At 35.7% G+C, this 18388-nt stretch overlaps 3 protein-coding genes across 6 annotated transcripts in view; 1 reads left to right on the forward strand and 2 right to left on the reverse strand.

The window, feature by feature from the left end:
• Window positions 1–15883, forward strand: part of emp (epithelial membrane protein) — a 55658-nt gene extending 39775 nt beyond the window's left edge. For 3 of the 4 annotated variants that reach the window (XM_018519462.1, XM_018519461.1, XM_018519460.1), the window contains one exon: window positions 390–2861. In XM_018519462.1, coding sequence (XP_018374964.1) covers window positions 390–632 — 243 coding nt within the window. In that variant the 3' untranslated portion in view covers window positions 633–2861. Of the gene's footprint in view, window positions 1–389; window positions 2862–4190; window positions 4193–15870 lie in introns of those variants that run through there. The other variant, XR_001940509.1, reaches the window with a different exon arrangement.
• On the reverse strand, window positions 3389–8212 carry LOC108768836 (scavenger receptor class B member 1). The gene is made up of 4 exons (XM_018519464.1): window positions 7182–8212; window positions 6390–6655; window positions 5514–5757; window positions 3389–5041 (listed from the first exon to the last, which is right to left on the reverse strand). The coding sequence occupies exons 1-4, from the start codon at window positions 7860–7862 to the stop codon at window positions 4739–4741; spliced, it is 1494 nt and encodes a 497-aa protein (XP_018374966.1). The 5' UTR covers window positions 7863–8212; the 3' UTR covers window positions 3389–4738.
• Window positions 14105–18382, reverse strand: bor (ATPase family AAA domain containing bor). The gene is made up of 4 exons (XM_018519458.1): window positions 18365–18382; window positions 16480–16954; window positions 15371–16394; window positions 14105–14631 (listed from the first exon to the last, which is right to left on the reverse strand). The coding sequence occupies exons 2-4, from the start codon at window positions 16920–16922 to the stop codon at window positions 14503–14505; spliced, it is 1596 nt and encodes a 531-aa protein (XP_018374960.1). The 5' UTR covers window positions 16923–16954; window positions 18365–18382; the 3' UTR covers window positions 14105–14502.
• Between the last annotated feature and the right edge of the window lie 6 nt (window positions 18383–18388).

An 18388-nucleotide genomic window follows, 5' to 3' on the forward strand; every position in this document is an offset into this window, starting at 1 on the left:
TTTAGTAAAAAGGCAGCTTTGAAACTGTTGTAAAATTCTCTAATATGATTAATCTTACCCTTAGTTCCTTATTAGATCTAAATGTATAAACCAATCATATAAAAGAATTTTACAATAGTTCACTGAAAAAAATTTCTGGTTGAAAATGGACGAATCAGAAATTTCTAGTTAAATTTATTAGAATTCTAGTTGAGATAACCGGAATTCTAAAATCTCAACTAGAATTCTAATAGACATAACCAGAAAATTCTGATTCGTCCATTTTCCACCAGAGTTACTGTTTAATCCAACCAGACCATTTTTCTCAGTGTTGTAAAGCAGCTTTTTCAGTTGAACGGAGCCAAACCCAGTCTCGATATCAATAACATGTATTCTTTTCTATTGCGCAGTGCGTCGACGAACTACCCCCGGAGATGCGTTCCCTGCTGAAGTTGGCGGTAGATTTGCCACCAGTGGCCCATGCTGCGGTGTCCGGCGCCCTGGCCGTGATCGGCGCGATCGTCCTGCTCGGCGCGCTCATGTGCCTGGCACGCGCCGCCAAGCGCCAGGAGAAGCTGCACCTGAGCAACCCATTGCCGGCGAACGCGACGAGCACCAAGACCGGTCAGCTGAATCCTGCTTTCAGCAAGTAGAGCTTTCACCAACTGGTTACAAGTGAGGGAATCGAAACGAGTGCGCGAGTGCTCGGAGTTCCACCCCGCGAGACGAGTCGCGCGCCGGGTAGCGTGCGAATGTACCCTCTCGCGAGGACTTGTACGATAATCTTACTTATCTTATAGGCGACGGGCATGTGCTTTATATCTCGATTAGAATTTCCACATTCAATTTCGCAAGAGAGAAAGAAATAGCGGAACAACCCTAGACAACGAAAAGTCCAAAATCGAGACATAAGGGGTTTCGTTCACACGCTGTAAGCACCAATTCATCCTTGTTGTCTATCAAATATTAAACAAATGATGCTTATAAGCGCTGTAAGCGCAAAACGGAATGCACCCAAGATATGTCTTAAAAATTTTTGTAAGACATCTTATGTCTTCTTTTTGGATGTGTTGTCTGGGACAAGTTACATCATTTTGACATCAGATAACATTATTTTGACATTAAAACAAATCGTAAATGATTGAAAAATGACTTTCAATGATTCGTTTTGAAGTCATTTTGAAGTCGTTTTAATGTCAAAATGACATTGACTTGTTCTGTTTGGGAAGAAGGGAGAGAGAAGAGGGAGAGGGGCTGCCCAATGAGACACGAATTTTATCGGTCGCATGCGGACAGTCGGTATATTAAATTTATTTATATTACGTGTGTTTCTTCTCGGGATGGTGTTTTGTCAGACGGTGTTGAGTCGCGCGAGTACAAATTAATCGCGAGCAACGGCGACGAATTCGAGATCTGTGGAGTAGACATTATTTCTCTTATTGCTCGAGACGTAATTGTGACGAATCGACAGATCTTTCCTTCGTGAAGAAGAGTTAAAAATTTGAGTTGAGAAAACTCGGAAATATCTATTAGTGAATTTAAAATTTAGCTCTTCCCGACGAAAACAAATTGCGAATGATCCGCGCTTCGTCGCTGGTTTTTAATCTTCACTGTTGACTTCTTAGCTGATAAATTAATCGGAAGATAGAATTTTATGTTTATATATTTAGATTTATTTTATTTTACCTTGACATTATATCATTATGGAATGGGCAATTAAGCTGACGAATGTTTTACTATAATATTTTTTTACGATACTGCACGGAAATAAGAAATTGAAGTCGAGTCATTGCTAGGAAAAACTCGGCAAGTAGGATTTATAATGACGCAACACCGTTCTTTTTATTAGGATTATTAATATTAATAACGAGCTGCTCTTTGCTCCGCACGATCGAATTGATTTTCAAGGATCATCGTTTAATCGTGTGAAACAATTATCGCTGCGAACACTGACGTAAAGGATGAAAGATGAAATTGATATTCCGTCCATGCCGTTGTTCCGAGGACAAGCTTCGTTCACGACTTCAATTTGGATTGCACGAGCGTGTTTGCGACGAGTAGTTTGTGCAATCGAGACGCAGCAACAGCGGAATGACAGAAATCTCTTTTTCTGTACATAGAACCTGGCCGTCGTTGCCGTCTACCGATTGTAATTACCAAAATTGTACTATTTCTCGTTATTCGTTTGTACATGTATTATTATTATTATTATTATTATTATAAATAATTATTAAACGTAGATCATAATTAGATTTAATAAATAAATTACTTTTGTATGATAAAAATCAAAAGATACCAAATTGCGCGCGAGCGTGAGAAATCTGGTTAATGGTGTCAGCGTAATCGTTATGTAGTTGAATAACTATACTCTTTCTCAACTTTACTAACTCACGCGAAAATTACACGCGTATGTAAACTCTATAAAAAAAATAGAGTTACAATCTATTAGCTTGCTACAAAAGATTTATCGTTTTTTTTTTTCATATTAAATAAGAATGAAGCTAAAGTTTCTTAAAAAGTGAAAACTTCTTTTTGGAATTTAATAGTGATAATTTCTCGTTCTGATTTTCTGGAAATTATGCTTTTCACATATTTTGATAAATATGAATCTTTTGCACCAATCTAATATTTTGATTTAAATTCCAGACATGAAAGAAAGAGAGAAAAAAGAAATAGGAACTCTTCAACTCTGATTTATTGCTCACGCCTTATTCTTATACATCTCTTCTCTTTTGTCCTGGAAATTTCCAAGTGTTTTCGAATTTTTTTTCGCCCTTTCGTTCCTCTTGCGTCCGAGGAACAGAGAGGATTAGGGACTCATCCGAGAAATGAATGCAGGAGAAATGAGGAAAATATAGGATAGAATTAATTTTATGATACGACAGAGATTGATTTGATGTTCACGATTATTCCACTCCTACTCCTAACGTGATACCGCGTTGCGACACATTATGCTTTTATCGCCCACACGCATTACGATGGATTATGTGTGTGCGTGCAGACGATGCGTTTTGCATTGATACGAAAATAAGTTTCCGATGAAATGAGATCTCGTGTTGTTAAGGTTATCAAAATGTGAACTTATATAGACGATTCAGCGATAAATCAAGCACAACGAACAATTTGCATAGATATATGATTAGCCGTTATATCCATGAAAGTATAATTCTCGAAATGGAGCGTGAGATAAAAGGAGCAAGGACACCTACGAAAGTAAGTAGGAGGTCGTCGACTAGGGATAATTGTAAATGCTAAATATAAATATCTGCCGTACTAAAATAAATTCTTTTTCAATCAGTGTAGCAAAATGAAAAATAACGGCGCTCGCGCCTCTATACAATATCAGACATATATATATATATATATATATAATACAAATTTGGACCGCTGAGAATAAATCTAATTAAATAAGAGAAATTCGATCAAAGTGAACCTTAATGCTTTTATATTTTTATAAATATTTTTATGTGAATTTACATACATATCTAATTCTGCAAAAATCTTACATTCTATATTAAAGAAACCTGTATCGAATCTCGTCGTTGAGACGAGCTCATTAATTGAACGGTCGTATGTAATACGTACTGCCGTCGCGTGTGCGTCACCGCTTAATTAAGTACAGGTCGATCATTACGGCGCGATGTAACGTACCGTCGCGGTCGGCGACACCGCCAAGTAATAATTTAACACGACGAGATGCAAATGCTAACCATCGACGGATCGCAACCGCTACCGGCATAATTACACATTATTTCCGATGCACTAAAGTCTCAATCACAACTTTGGCCGTGTTGCGGGCGTGTCTCTCTGTCACTTTCTCACGATGCAACAACGGTACGTCAACTTATCATAGGAATTACTGGTCCACCGGGATTCTCTTAGATTTTGCGTTCGCCGGATTATTCGCAATATTAAATGATTCCACGATGGATCGCGTACGAATAAAAGGGAGCTTTAGAAGCTTGTTGATTGTTTTTAAGCCCTTTACTTAAAAAATGTCCTTCAATTTTGCGAACAAATATTACCCAAGCAGAACAACAGGTCAAAATGACATTAAAATGAATCGGAAATGATTGAAAAATTCGACTTTTAGTGATTATTTTGGAGTTATTTTGACATCATTTTGATATCATAATGACTTGTTGTTCTGCTTGGGTTAATATTTTTATCATATTTTTGAAAACGTTATTATTCGGGATAAACAAAAATAGAAGTCCATTCCTAAGATCCAGAATAAACTCGCTTGTTAAACGTTTTATCAAACCGCAAAGCGTTGTTAGCAAAAAATTTCATATGGATGAGCATTTTACCGTTTTTATCTTCGAGCAATCTATTAATTCTCATTATCGCATTGAAATTATGCCTCATAATGACAACTCTCTCCGTATAGAAATGATTAACATAGTTTGCCAGTAACGTACATTATTCTAATTGCACAATAATTATTATTTACGATACCGAGTTTTACTTGACCCAAATTCGTTTTCCGTGCCTTTACGAGAAATTATCGGCATCTTTTGTCTTTAATCGAACATCTCGAGCACAAGAACCTCAAGAAGCGTTTAAAAAATTCCAAGCGTCTAAAAAATTATACTAAATATAGTTCTAATATCTTTTGGACATCCGTATTACCTCAGAATTCTTGTTTTCTTTTTTCGAATAGATCGCGACGGTTTTCGCTTGTTCGTTCATTTTTTTCAAGCGGTTTCCATTCCGTTCAGAGCATCTCAAGAAGGTTATTTTGAACGAACGAGTTTCTTCAGAGAACCACATCCTGTTTCGAGCGAGATTTCCAGAGACAAGCAATCATAGCACTTAAGGAGAGTATCATCGTTATCAGAGTACCCCATTGCAAAGCCAATTCGATGTTGCCCACTGTGAAATGCGCGCTCTGGACGGCTTCCAACACCTGTTCCGGAAGGTCGGCTATTCCGATTTCGACCCAGATAAGTGGAAGAATCATGCCGTCCTTCAGGTTCCCGAGAAACGGCACGCCGATTGCCCTTCGCACCTCCAGATTTAATTGCATCCTCGACCAGCCGGCTAAGGGAATTGCTAAGCGCTAAAAATAAAAATTTTAGTTTAATCTTTATTCGCTTTCGATTGTAAAAGTAGTAATAAAACTGGAGATGGTGTTGCTTCTCAATTCTTTGACACAAATTATTATATTATAGTCATTCTATCTTTGTCTCTCACTAAATATTGAACAAAGACAGACTTCTATGTCGATCTTCTATTCTGCTAGAAAGCTTCCAAAATTAACTCGTGAAATGAAAATCAGTCATGAGATTTAAATAACAACGATTAACGTGATAATCTACCCTTACAGAAATTTAGTATTGGAAGGATCAGTAATTAAATGTAATTACTTGTCTGTTTTGTGTATTAAAACTACTATTATTTAATGCTTTTAGTACTCAAAATTATAGTAATCTTTCATTAAATTGGTCAGTATTAAATTAAATTTCTGTAAGTTAAATGAATATTGAATTGTGATAATATAATACAATAGTTAAAATTTAGTGTTGACTTACCGGATGTATGTCCATGTAGTTCTCATGATCTTCCTGCCGAGGATTTAAACCATCTATTTGTTCCAGCAAAGACTTGTCGGCACCATAAAAGTGCGGAAATGAGACGAGCAAGGGCGAGCCATCATTGCACACGGACACGTTAAAGAGTCCTGAGGGCGGACAGACTCTCTTATCATATACTTTCGGGCAGAAGCATTCGTTTTGCTTATTTGAGAAGTTATACGCATCTGGGGTCAATTTATACCTGAGACGAGAAAGAAAATCACACATGTCAAGAGACGTGTCTTCAATTAATGTACTATATTTTCCAATAGAAAACTACAATAGTAATGTATTTTCTCATTTTCGAATTATTTTTTTTATAAACGAATCTCTTTAATAAAACGATAATCATAATAATTATTATTATATTTATTATTATAATTATAGTAATAATAATATTTATTATTATAATTATAGTAATAATAATATTTATTATTATAATGCGAGGAGCAGTATCAGACTGCTTCTCGTCCCGATAAAGTGAACTGCAACGTTCATGAAATGTTAGTATTTCAAGAATAAATATAGATACATAGAGATAATCCATGAAACAGATAGCCTCTATATAGAAAGTACCCGTGGAAGCCTCAAAAGTATAAATAATAAAAAAGTATAAATAAATAATAATAAATGTAAAAATATTTTCGTGACCGATATTTCTATGCAATTATTATCATTTCATGATAACAAATTTTTTAAATATTTATATAAAGAATATCCTGAGACTCTGATTGAAAATATTCAGGAATATAATATAACTTTTCTCTATTTAGCGATCAAAATTTGCAATTAAATCGTGATACATTAAAGTGCAAAATTTAACTTTTTATTTACCTTAAAGAAGGTATGTCGTAGGTAATTACTTGTTCGGCGAAATGGAGTGGTATCGTCCTGCAAATATCCTTAGCATACACGTAAAGGGGTTTACTTGTGTCCTGTATCAAATGTGATGGAAACATGCTACCCTCAGTGCCTTCAATTTTATCGCATTGCTCGTCATCCCAAATGACCTGGCTCTTCACTCCGTTCACCCGGTCGATCACACCGAGATTTTTCGATCCCGTATGTATCGTGATGCGATCCTTATCGATACCAGTTTTCTATTTTTAAAAATGTGCATTTCACGTTAATCATAATTGAAAGATCATATTACCGTAATATATCTAAAAGACAATCTCACTATAACGCCGCGATAAAATCACCTTTCGTTTATGTTTATTTTTTAGGAAAAAGCATTTATCGTTATAAAGTAAATATTTTAAGTTTGGTATTTTATAATCGATATTCATTATCAGTTCTTATTAAGATATTTAAGTTAAATTATTCTCTCCAAGAAGAACAAAAAAGTCAAAATAATGTCACATTGATTGAATTAAGAAAAAAAAGTGATATAATTCGGTCAATATGACGTTGAATTGACATTATTTTAACTTTCTTGTTCTCCCTGGATCGTTTTAAGACATTACTAATATGCTAATATGACTCTATGATTGGCTTATGAGATCTTAAGACTCTACCTAAGACTGTCTTAAATATAAGAACCGATTATATGAATACTGACATAAGTAGAAATAAAATTTTCAATAAGATTCAAAACTCCGTGGTTAAACGTATGTAATCACGCACCATGGCCAGCATGCCGAACTGTTCAAAGGGTATGTCCCGCTGCAGCATTAACAACGGCTTGGCCATGTGGAAGAGCTGAGTGTCGTATCCCCAGAGGAAACCATTGGCAGTCTCGTTGATAAACGACTGCTCCTGCAGAGTCGACAGCACCGTGTTAGTAACGAATCGCAGTGCGAAGCTCAGGTCCCGGACGTACGCGGTGGTGAACATCAATGGCACGTTCGGCACCAGGACAATATCGTCCTTGGGTCGCCGCCCGCCTATCCATTCGTAGGATCTCTTGGTCTGATAAGTGATCGTGCCATTATCGTGTAACACCACGTTCGTGCGACTTATTGTCTCTTGATATTTGTAGGGACCAAGCTCCTGGACGCGCAGCTTGCTCGCCTCGTTCGCCTCGAATTCGTCCACGTTCGTGTAATTAAAGATATAGACATTGTATTTTATCTTCAAGGGTGGGCGCTGCCACCAGTCGAAGATGAGAGTGCCGTTACGCAATTCCATCGACGACAACACGTAGTTGTTGATCGCGTCTGTGTACCAGAACATGTAAAAGCCGGCGGAACTGATCAGGAAGATGCCGCAGTAGAACCAGATGCGAAGACGATGACTGCGTTGAGCGCAACGCCCGATCGCCTTCTTCTCTATATCCAAGGCGGTGTCGGTCATCGGGATCGTCATACCGATCGCCAGGGTAACCGCCAAGGTAATCGATGAAAGAGACAATAATCGATGCTAACTGAACAATCTCAATTTTTGTCAAAATCAGAGAAGAATCTCAATTTTTAATTTAGGCTCGATCAAAACTGAGTCTTTCGGAAAGCAGTTTCCAAAATCAAAAATCATCCGCTAGAACACTGTCCTTTAAAGATCCACGTCCGTAGCAGCAAAGACAAACGAATGGAATCTCCAACGCGTTTGAATAGAAAATCTCAATCGGACACAAACAGATAAGTCGACGGCGTGGCGGAGCGTCACCGTTGACGTATAACGTTTTAAACGAACTGGCCAGTTAAGCCATGCTGATTGAGTACAAAAACTTCCCCGCCTTTTTTAAAACGATAATACTGACGATAACCTTGCCATGCAGTGATTGATGACCTTTGATAATCCTCCGATATATAGTTCAGTGCGCCAAGTTCAGAGGCGATGGCACGGTCTTAAGTTCTCGCTCTCTCTATTATCGCTCTCTTCTTTAGATTTTCGGAAACCACCGACTGAGTCTTCTAACGCATTTAGAAGAACATCTCTCTCAGGAACCTTGGAAAGATCGTTTTCAGGCGTATCTAGCATTGTCTTTATCTAATTCCTCCTTATCGAAGATGGTTTCACGTGAATTTGTATACGTGTTTTATTTTGGGTCAATTTCTGAATAGCACATTTCAAAAGAATGTTCGAAGGGAGGGGAGAACAAAAACAAAAAATTAGGAGTCAGAAGAAAGACTAACCATCGAGGTCGTCGCTGATTCGAGTAGAATAATGTCCCCACCCACACCGTCCGCAATTGTGCACGCGAGAGACAGAGACAGATTGAGAAAAAGAGAGCAAAGAGGGAAAAAAACAGAAAGGGGAGGAAGACTTATTTTTGCATTCGCAACCGCGAGTGTGGACGCAGGGTGTGTCACATACTCGATTCATTATCAAGTAAAACTGGAGGCTGCGCCAACTGGAGGATCGTACGACATGTTTTATCGCCGCCAGACGGGTAAAAACATGATTATAGATATCTTCCCGCCCAGAAAAGCCGAGGGCACGCTCGTAGCTCGAGACTCCCTGTTGCGTGTATATAAGGGAAACGAAATGGATGAGAAACACAACAAAAAAACGTCTCCAATCTTTCCTCTACAGCAGAAATGTCCAAATTATATCACAGAGACCGTTTAAAGATACCGTAACGTCTGTAGGATATCCGTATGATATATTCGGGATATTTTTGCTGTGTGGATTGTTATACACGGAGAGAATTTTGTTTTAAAATTTACCTCGAAAATATGGTAGTTGTGGTACAATACAATATTTTAAAGATTTTTACCATGCACTTCAGTAAAATTAATTAAATTACTTATTTTATACTTTATTGTAGTTTCATTAATGAATGAGAGAGATTCACATTAAAATTATTGGAAATACAATGTTGTCCCACGACTATCATATTTTCAAGGTAAACTAAGAAAAAATTCTCTCCGTGTACAAACCATCAGGTATTTCATATTTTATTTTAAGGCGTAGAATATAACTATGACAGGCTTAATTTTAGACTTTCGTTTAGATTTTACAAGAAAATTATCGTATCTTAATTGTATACGTATTTGAGATTTTTGCTGATATTGCATATATCAGGCTTTTCTCATCAGATTTTTCGTTTTTTTTTTTGCATTAAAATGTTTCTTTCCTAGCAATACAAAGTTCTTATTAGTAACAACAGTCGCATGTCGGTTGATTATATAATAAGAAAAAAAAGACTGTTTTGTGTAATTATATTACAATTTGCATTACAATATAAATTGTGTGATTATAGAACTATATAACGTCGTAATAACAGTGTGGGAAACATCGGTCTAATTTTGTATAAATAGGATTATTTTATCGCTTAAATAATCATGCGCTAGATACGTGAAAGAATAATGTCAAAAAGAATACCGTAAAGACATCAAACATTGTAAGATTCCATGGAGACAACTCGGACAACCCGAAGATATCACCGAGTCGAACAAATTTTGCAATATCATATAAAATCTTGAATATTTACAATAAACATATGATAATTTTCTTGTAAAATCTAATCGAGAGTCAGCAAAATAAAGCTGGTCATAATATAGATAATAGGACTTATATAAACCACAGTATAAGATTTCATGACTTCGCGTCTAAATAATTGATGATTTCTAAGAAACGTATTTTTTTAATATCTACAACTTGCTCGATTAGTAAAAATTTCCATAGATGCAGCGGCGCCTCAATAAATAAAATAAACATCAAAAAGATAAATAAAATAACAGAAGAAAACTATTCAAATTAGGATTATAAATTAGGGTATAATAAACATTTGCTTTTTCTTTTCGAGGCTTTTGTGTTCTCACCACTATCTTTACTACTATCTCACAATTCAGATTGTGATATCAGAAACGGGAAAATACATGATAAAAATTCCTGCAAAGAGTACTATGGAAATATGTATAAAAATATTAATAAAAGAACTTAATAGAACTGGATCTCTATTCTTGAAAAGAAGCGTATATGAACTAGAGAAATACTGTACTATACGTCACATATACTATAGTATATCCCTAGTCTTTCGTATACAAGTTTCTTTCCAAGAATAGGGACCCTGCTTGTAAAATATAAAAGTTCTCTTGTTATTTCATTATTTAATAATTAATAAATAACTATATATCTGGAAATGAATTATGTATAACAAAAAGTAAGCTATATTCTAACTGTGACAAAGTAATATGTGTGCTATATATAAAAGAAAATATAATTTGATTTTTTTCTGAAAATAAAGTTTTTGATATTTTAGAAATCTATTCTATCGATTGCAGTCGTTATTTTATTGAAAAATATCTGTATTCAAATATTTTTGCAAGAATTTTTATTATATGTGTTTTCTCGCTTCTGACATCATAATTTGAGATAGTAGTTATGAATAAACAAGAGTTATAAGACATTTTGGTGATTGTAGATTTTTGAAAATTATTGAAATTTATCTTAGGTCCATATGTGCATATGTACAATATTTAATCTAAAAGTATTAAAAACGTTTCATGATATCTATTAAGTGTTTTGAAATCTCAAGATATTATTTAATTTGATATTTTTTCAGTTTATCACAATTTGTTTTTACAATTAAGTATGTAATTAATACGTAGCTTAACGCCAAGACACTACCAGTATCTCCAGACTCGCATAAAAAATTTAGCGCGCGCACGCGCGCGTGTGTAAACAACATTTCAAATTATCATGTGACAGATACAATTAGGTTTTTTTAAACATCTCAAATCGCAAGTGTACGTTACAGTAATTGGGTATAAAAAAATACGGTCACCCTTCACCTTTCTTATATACACGCCTCCTATAGTTTGCCGACAAACACACGGAGAGAATTTTTTCTTAGAATTTACCCTGAAAATATGACAATCGTGGGACAACATTGTATTTCGAAGAATTTTGATATAAATCTCTCTCATTCATTAATAAAACTACAATAAAGTATAAAATAAGTTTGATCAATTTTACTGAAGTGCATGGTAAAAATCTTTAAAATATTGTATTGTACCACAATCACCATATTTTCAGGGTAAATTTTAAAAGAAAATTCTCTCCGTGCAGTAATGTTATTCTATTTTTTGTATATATGTGTATGTTTTTTTCCAATACATGCTAATTGCCCGCGTGATATCAAACGCATCTATTCGCGTTTCTCATCATCAAGTATTACTATGTTATGACTAGTAGATGGCCTCTTCACCTGCGTTATTTACACTTACGTTGCCGTTAACGGCGCGCCGCGCGTCGTACAATGATAAGCTGTTCTTATTTGGTCGCGTGCACGCGATTACGCAAAAGTAGCGAGATCTCAGTCGGGATCAACCGAGTCTAGCTTATGGTCTGTTTGTTCCTGCACTAGACTGTTCTAGAACTCTCTTTCTCGCTTTTAACAAATATCAAACGTATATCTATCTCATTTTTAGTTCCAAAAGTGTACACTAGTTCAGTCACAGAAAACAGACCTATTGTAACGTGGTCCATATGTCACGTCTGAGTTCTGACGATACGTGTCGATTTGTATTGTCAGAACCTAAAAAGTTGCAACACTTTTTTTAAAATGGGTTTCGGAATGCAGCCTACTCACCGAGCGATTGGTTTTCATTTGTTGATCCATGAATAAAAACTAATCGCTTGATGAGCAAGCTGCATTCCAAAACCCATCGAAAAAAATGTGTTGCAACCTTTTAGGTCCTGACTATACATAACAAAAAGTACATATATGTACAAAAAATTATTATGGTATGGTGGAAATATCTTCACCATGATATACTTCCACCATGATTATGATATGCTCAGGATTGTTAGCGTTACATAAAAAAGTAACGAAGTTACTGATTTCGTTACTTATTTTAGTAACGAATGAGTAATGGAATTACTTTTCCTAGTGAGTAACAGTAACGCAAACTAAATCACAATTTTTAGGAACTAATAACGAAACTTTACGTTACTTTTTTCGTTATTCCATTGCTATAGGATGCGGTCAAGTTGCCGCTACGAATGCTTCGAAGCATTTTTTGATCGGTAAATTAGTAAAATTCTTTCTTCCGATTGGTTAATCAAATGCTTCGAAGCATTCGTAGTGGCAACTCGACCACACCCATAGAGTTATTTTAATAAGGACGCGTTCACACCTTGACGGAAAAACAGAAAAGCACTTCGCGCTGGTAGTAAGTGGTACAAAAAGCCGAAATTGTCGACACTGCCTAACAGATGAACATATTGAACAATTACCTATTATTAAACAAAAATTCAAGATTCAACGATACAAATTTAAATATATATAAAATATAAATAAGAGTTAGATAAGGCTAAGAGTCATACGCTGTTCAGCTGTTGTAAGAGCGGAGAGATAGAAGAAGCAGATAGTCCTCAGCTGGTTATTTTAAATTTCGAATGTTTCAGCTACTTTTGAAGTCTTCCTCAGCGAATACAAATTCAAAGATCTTCCATTGAGAGCAAGTTAATTGCAGATTGCCAGAAATGCAGCATACATTACATTCAATGGAAAGCGATAAAAAACGAAGCTCAGAAATAACGATTCACATTTATAACATTGAGTGAAAACATTACATTGTATAATAGATATATATAGTTTTTCTGACTAAGAATTCATGTGTGTACAACATGACGTGTCATTTAAAATTGATGTGTATGTACAACATGACGTGTCATTGAAAATTTGTATTCGCTGAGAAAGACTCCAAAAGGAACTGAAACGTTCGAAATAAATTGAAAATAACCAGCAACACCTGAGGATTATTTGCTTCTTCTATCTCTCCGCTCTTACAACAGTGTATGACTCTCATTAGAGCCTTACCTAACTCTTGTTTATATTTTATTGTTTAAGATTGAGAGTCCTTATTTATATTTTACATTTATATATTTTAATCGTGTTAAAATGTGTATCATAATAAAGAACTAATAAAATATAAAATAAAATAAAAATATAAATTAAAAAACGATTTGTTCTCTTATAGAGAGAGAGTTATTTAAATTTACATAAATGTAATTATTCTTGAAAAATAACAAAAAAAGTAACGATTTTGCTGTTACTTTAAGTAACAATAACGCATTACTTTTTAGAATCAATAATAAGTAACGAGTAACGAATTACTTTTTACCGCAAACAACAATAACTGTAATACGTTACTGAAAAACGGTAACTTCAACCCTAGATATGCTGGACAGCGACTACGACGGCAATGGATTTTGTCGAGCTCGACGAGAATTAATCGAATGTCGTAACGCTGTCGGCCGTGGTGATAAACCTGAAGCGATGTTAATAATAAGTTCGTCGCGAAGATTTACGAGGGGATAGATTTATAATTTTTAACGACACGCCTTCTCTACAAACTGGTCAAAATATCCCTGGCGATATTTTTTCTTATGACAGAGGAGGCGTATACATAGATAAGATCAAAGCGGAATTTGCACATATTGTAACTTCTCGGTTTTTTCTGCAAGCTCGTTGAAATCTTTTTATGCTTTATTTTCGTCTGACGTGAACATAATCACTAGTGATACGCATTCTTGCAACATTTCCTATATTTTGTCTTGGCATATCTTTTATCCAAGGAATACTGATAGCTTGAGGAAAGATACCCAAATGTCAGAAATAGTATTCTTGTGAATACGAATAAAATATCGTTATTTTATTAAATTTTTTGAATAATCTAAATTATTCGCGTCGCCCTAGTTTTTCTACAATAAATATTAATAAATTAACGATTTTACTTCTTCATTACTCCAAAAAAATTATCGTTTAATTTACAATCGATCGCTGTACTTTCATGTCATGAAGGAAAGAAGTAAATTACGAAAGATGATGAAACGCCATAGTAGAATTATGATTTAATTATCCTAATAAATGTACATTTGTAACAAGTGACATTTGCAACTCGTTGAGCCCTGCAAACTTGCTTGCGCATTATGATAAATACAAAAATCGCTGGAATAATCCTTTTTCGAGCGGCATTTGTACTCTTCCCCATCCTTAGCGCTATCCATTAGCCCGACTATCAAAGATTATCAACAGTTACATTCTTGTCATTATCTAGGCTGGGGCTATCGTGTTTCCGGGACACGACTCTATCGCTGGAGTTTTTGAGCGAATGACTGCGTCGTCTTCCGTGGCATATATCGACTTCGACTCCTGCTTTTCTTGTTCGCTCTGCCATTGTACCTGTAACACAAAAAGATACAATAAATTTCTCGTAATTCCATATAAAAAAATTATACAAATATATATAATGAATATATCTAAAATATATACAGGGTGTCCCAAAAAGGTCGGGACACCTAAATATCTCGGGAAATATAAGTTTTACAGAAAATTGTTTCAAACAAAAGTTATATGGTTTAAAAATATCTATTTACTGATCCTATCAGTTTGACCTTGAACAGTATCGCCGGCATTAGCATTAGCCAAAATATTTAATTTTGGAGACTGGCCAGTCAAGACGAGATTGGTCGTGAATCTTGACCTTCAGTTAACGCACAAACAAAAACATAACGTGTGGTATTATATATCTTGGGTAATGCTAGTGCCGGCGATACTGTAACTTTGAAGCATTATAACTTGAAAAGTACTTCATGAAAAAATATTTCATTATAGCGTTTTGGAAAGCTCTCGACATCAGCTATTAGATTCTTGAATCAAAAATAGGGTATTCCATTTAAGAAAATCAATGTAACCTTGACCTGACCTTGGCTACGCAACCCAAGGTCAAACTGATAAGATCAGTAAATATTTTGAAACCATATAACTTTTGTCTGAAACACTTTTCTGTAAAACTTATATTTCCCGAGATATTTAGGTGTCCCGACCTTTTTGAGACACCCTGTATATCTAAAAAATGTAATTATATCTGTTAAACATGTTTAGGTAATTTTTGTGCTCTCAAAATTAAATATTAAAGCACCTTCTGCTTGTGCTGCTTAATGGCTTCGAGACACCTATCCATAACCATTTTTTCTGTTAAAACACCGTCTTCCGAGGCGTAAGCTGCCGCTTGCCAGGTGACTCCAAGTTTCGCCAACTCTCGACCGGACATTCCCTCTGTCAGATCGGCCATTTTGCTGCACAGCGAGCTGTAGTCAAACTGCGCGATTTTCAATCTTTTGTTACCCTCGATCGCTGGTTGGAGAACAAATTTGTCAAAATAGAGGCGAACCAAACGCTCGCGCTCCTCGCGACCTGGAAGACGGAACTCCACCATCTCGTCCAGTCGATCATTCACCGCCCAGTCAAACTGCTCCGGTGTGTTCGATGCTAACACCAGCATAAACTTATTGCTCTGTTCGCCGGTTCTGTATAAAAATGCGTTCAACATTGCTCGAAGATCTTCCGAAATGTGCTCGCTTGAGCGTTTTCTCAGGAACGCATCCGCTTCATCGATGAACAACAACAATCCCTTGCGAGATGTCAATGCCCAATCAAACACCTTGTGAATGGCAGTTACGCCATCTCTTCCCAACGGCGCCAGATCACCACCCGTCACGATTGCATAGTCCATGCCCGAGTGTTCTGCCAGCTTCTTCGCGAACATTGTCTTGCCGGTACCCGGTGGACCATGCATCAGTATGTTTCTGTACATGCCACGATTGTATTTTGTGTTCTTTGTGGCTATCGCAACATCACGTAATCTCTCCTCGAGCTTTGGTGCCAGGATCACGCCGGATAGTGCGTCGGTCTGTTTGCTCTTTAGCTTTTTAACCGCTTGAATGGGATGCCGAACAGTATCGAGGAATGTAAATCTCGAAGTCTCGCGCACCAACGATGGTTTCCCTAAACGAGACTCGATGTAACGCGTCGCCACGCTAGTCGAGCCCTTGGCAGTGTATATTCCGAAGGCTACGAGAGACAAACCACCTGCCGCCGCAAGAATCTTATCCCAATCTTCCAGTAGAGCTTTGGCACCCGAGCCTAATACTGAGCCAGCTGTTCTGGAAAATGTAATAGCTATGAAATTAAATGTAAAACTATATAATAAAACAGACACACATGAATAATAAAATAACGATTACTTACTTTATCGACTCTAAAACAGTAATTCTCTTTTCCGAGGCTTTTAATCTAATTTGTTCCAAATTGAGATCCTGATTTTCTCTGTCAACCTTCGCTTTGGCTTTCAATTCCGCCTCCAATTTCCTCATCTCATTCTTATGCCTCAATTCCATCTCGTGCTCTATCGTAGCTTTTCTCATGGCTTCTTGCTTGGCTACCGATTCCTCTTGTCTTCTCAGATTCTCGTCGTTCATCTTTTGTTGCTGAATCAATTGCTCTTCATAGCGCTTTCTAGCCAATTGGTCTTGATACTGTGCTCTCATTTGGTGCTGCTTTGTCTCTTCCTGTATTGTCTTTCTTCTTTCCTCACCTTCCACTCGTTTTTGTTCTGTTTTAAGCTGTTCAATGCTAGCTTCGTATTTCTTCAATTCGGTTTGAAATTCCACCTGTTTCGTGGTCTCTTGCATCTTGGATAAATCCAAAGCTTCTTTCGCATGCTCTGTGTTAAAATAAAACTATATTCATTAGTCTGTAGATAAAAAACGTCTTCAATATTTTAAAGAAATAAGATACTTTCCATTCAGTGGCATATCAATACATTATTCTGTCTTAGTATTCAGTGAGTAATAAACTACTTTTTTTTTAGGAGACAAAATGCTTTTCAGCAATGAAATATAGTTATACATTATGTGACTTAATAATACATATAATGTTAACTTGTAATTAAAAAAGTCTTATACACTTATATCTAATATTCAAATGTAATCTTAAAACCTCTTATCGGAATATCAGAATAATGATCCTCTAGAAAAATAGATGGTAATGAAATGTAAAAATTTGGTATTCATGAAGTAATATAAAACGATACTGTTGAACACGGCATTTTAGTGTAGTTAGAAAGCATGGAATTATATAATGTGTTACATAGTATCGCTTTGTATACATTGATGAAAAGCATCCAAAGTCGACATAGGTGTCATTCTGTGGGCAGAAGCACAGTCTTACTGCTTACATAATGTATAAGAAAATGGATTGATCAAAATCTTACATTTCCTCTTTTTTTGTGAAATAAAAGACTGAATGGTTGATTTTCTTACACTTTATGCATCACAAAAATTTATACAAAAATTTTACAATTACAAAATTTTACATTATACAAAAGTTATACAAAAATCTATGCTCCAGTCTTATCTTTATTATTTATTAAATATGAAGGATAGAATAATGTTTGTGTCAAGTATACTTCATAAAAGGAAAACAGCCAAGATGGAATGATACTTGAGTCATTAAATGGAAAGTACCTACAGTCTATTCTTTTCAATTAAATTTCTTGTACTATTCATTTTTCTTCCTTTTCTCTCCAACAAGGATAAGAAAGATACAAGAAGTTTAACTGAAAAGAACACAGACCAATAGTGCTATTACATATTCAATTTATGACTACTACAACATTTTTTGCCATGTTTTTCCCAAATATAATATTTATATATTAAAACTGTTAACAATATTTCATATATCCTCTCTACAAAATATCAACAATTATATTAATTTTTTACACAGGTATTTATATATAATAATTTTAAAAAAGGGCTAGTTTCAATTATAAAAAAAAAAAAATGTCAAGCAATGTCGTGAATAACGAGTATCCAACAAATGGACAGCTGATGCAACGAAATTGTCATCGACCAGGCGATATAATTTACGAAAATCCATGTCCTCGGCATGCCACAGAAATCCCCGTTCGTCGGATCGATCAACGCATTCTTCGCGGAAAGTTGCATCATCGCGCGCGAGAGGCGAGGGTCCCCTCGTGGCGCGAGTCCTAACCTCCAAATCCGTTCGCTTACGTAATCGCGCGCGCGACTTTTCACAGAAAGTGCGGAAAATTGGCGTGAAAAAGGCATCATACTGGATCGTTCGAGTTCCTTGGCGG

Source organism: Trachymyrmex cornetzi, unplaced genomic scaffold (genome assembly GCF_001594075.2).
Source record: "Trachymyrmex cornetzi isolate Tcor2-1 unplaced genomic scaffold, Tcor1.1 scaffold83, whole genome shotgun sequence".
Taxonomy (NCBI): domain Eukaryota; kingdom Metazoa; phylum Arthropoda; class Insecta; order Hymenoptera; family Formicidae; genus Trachymyrmex; species Trachymyrmex cornetzi.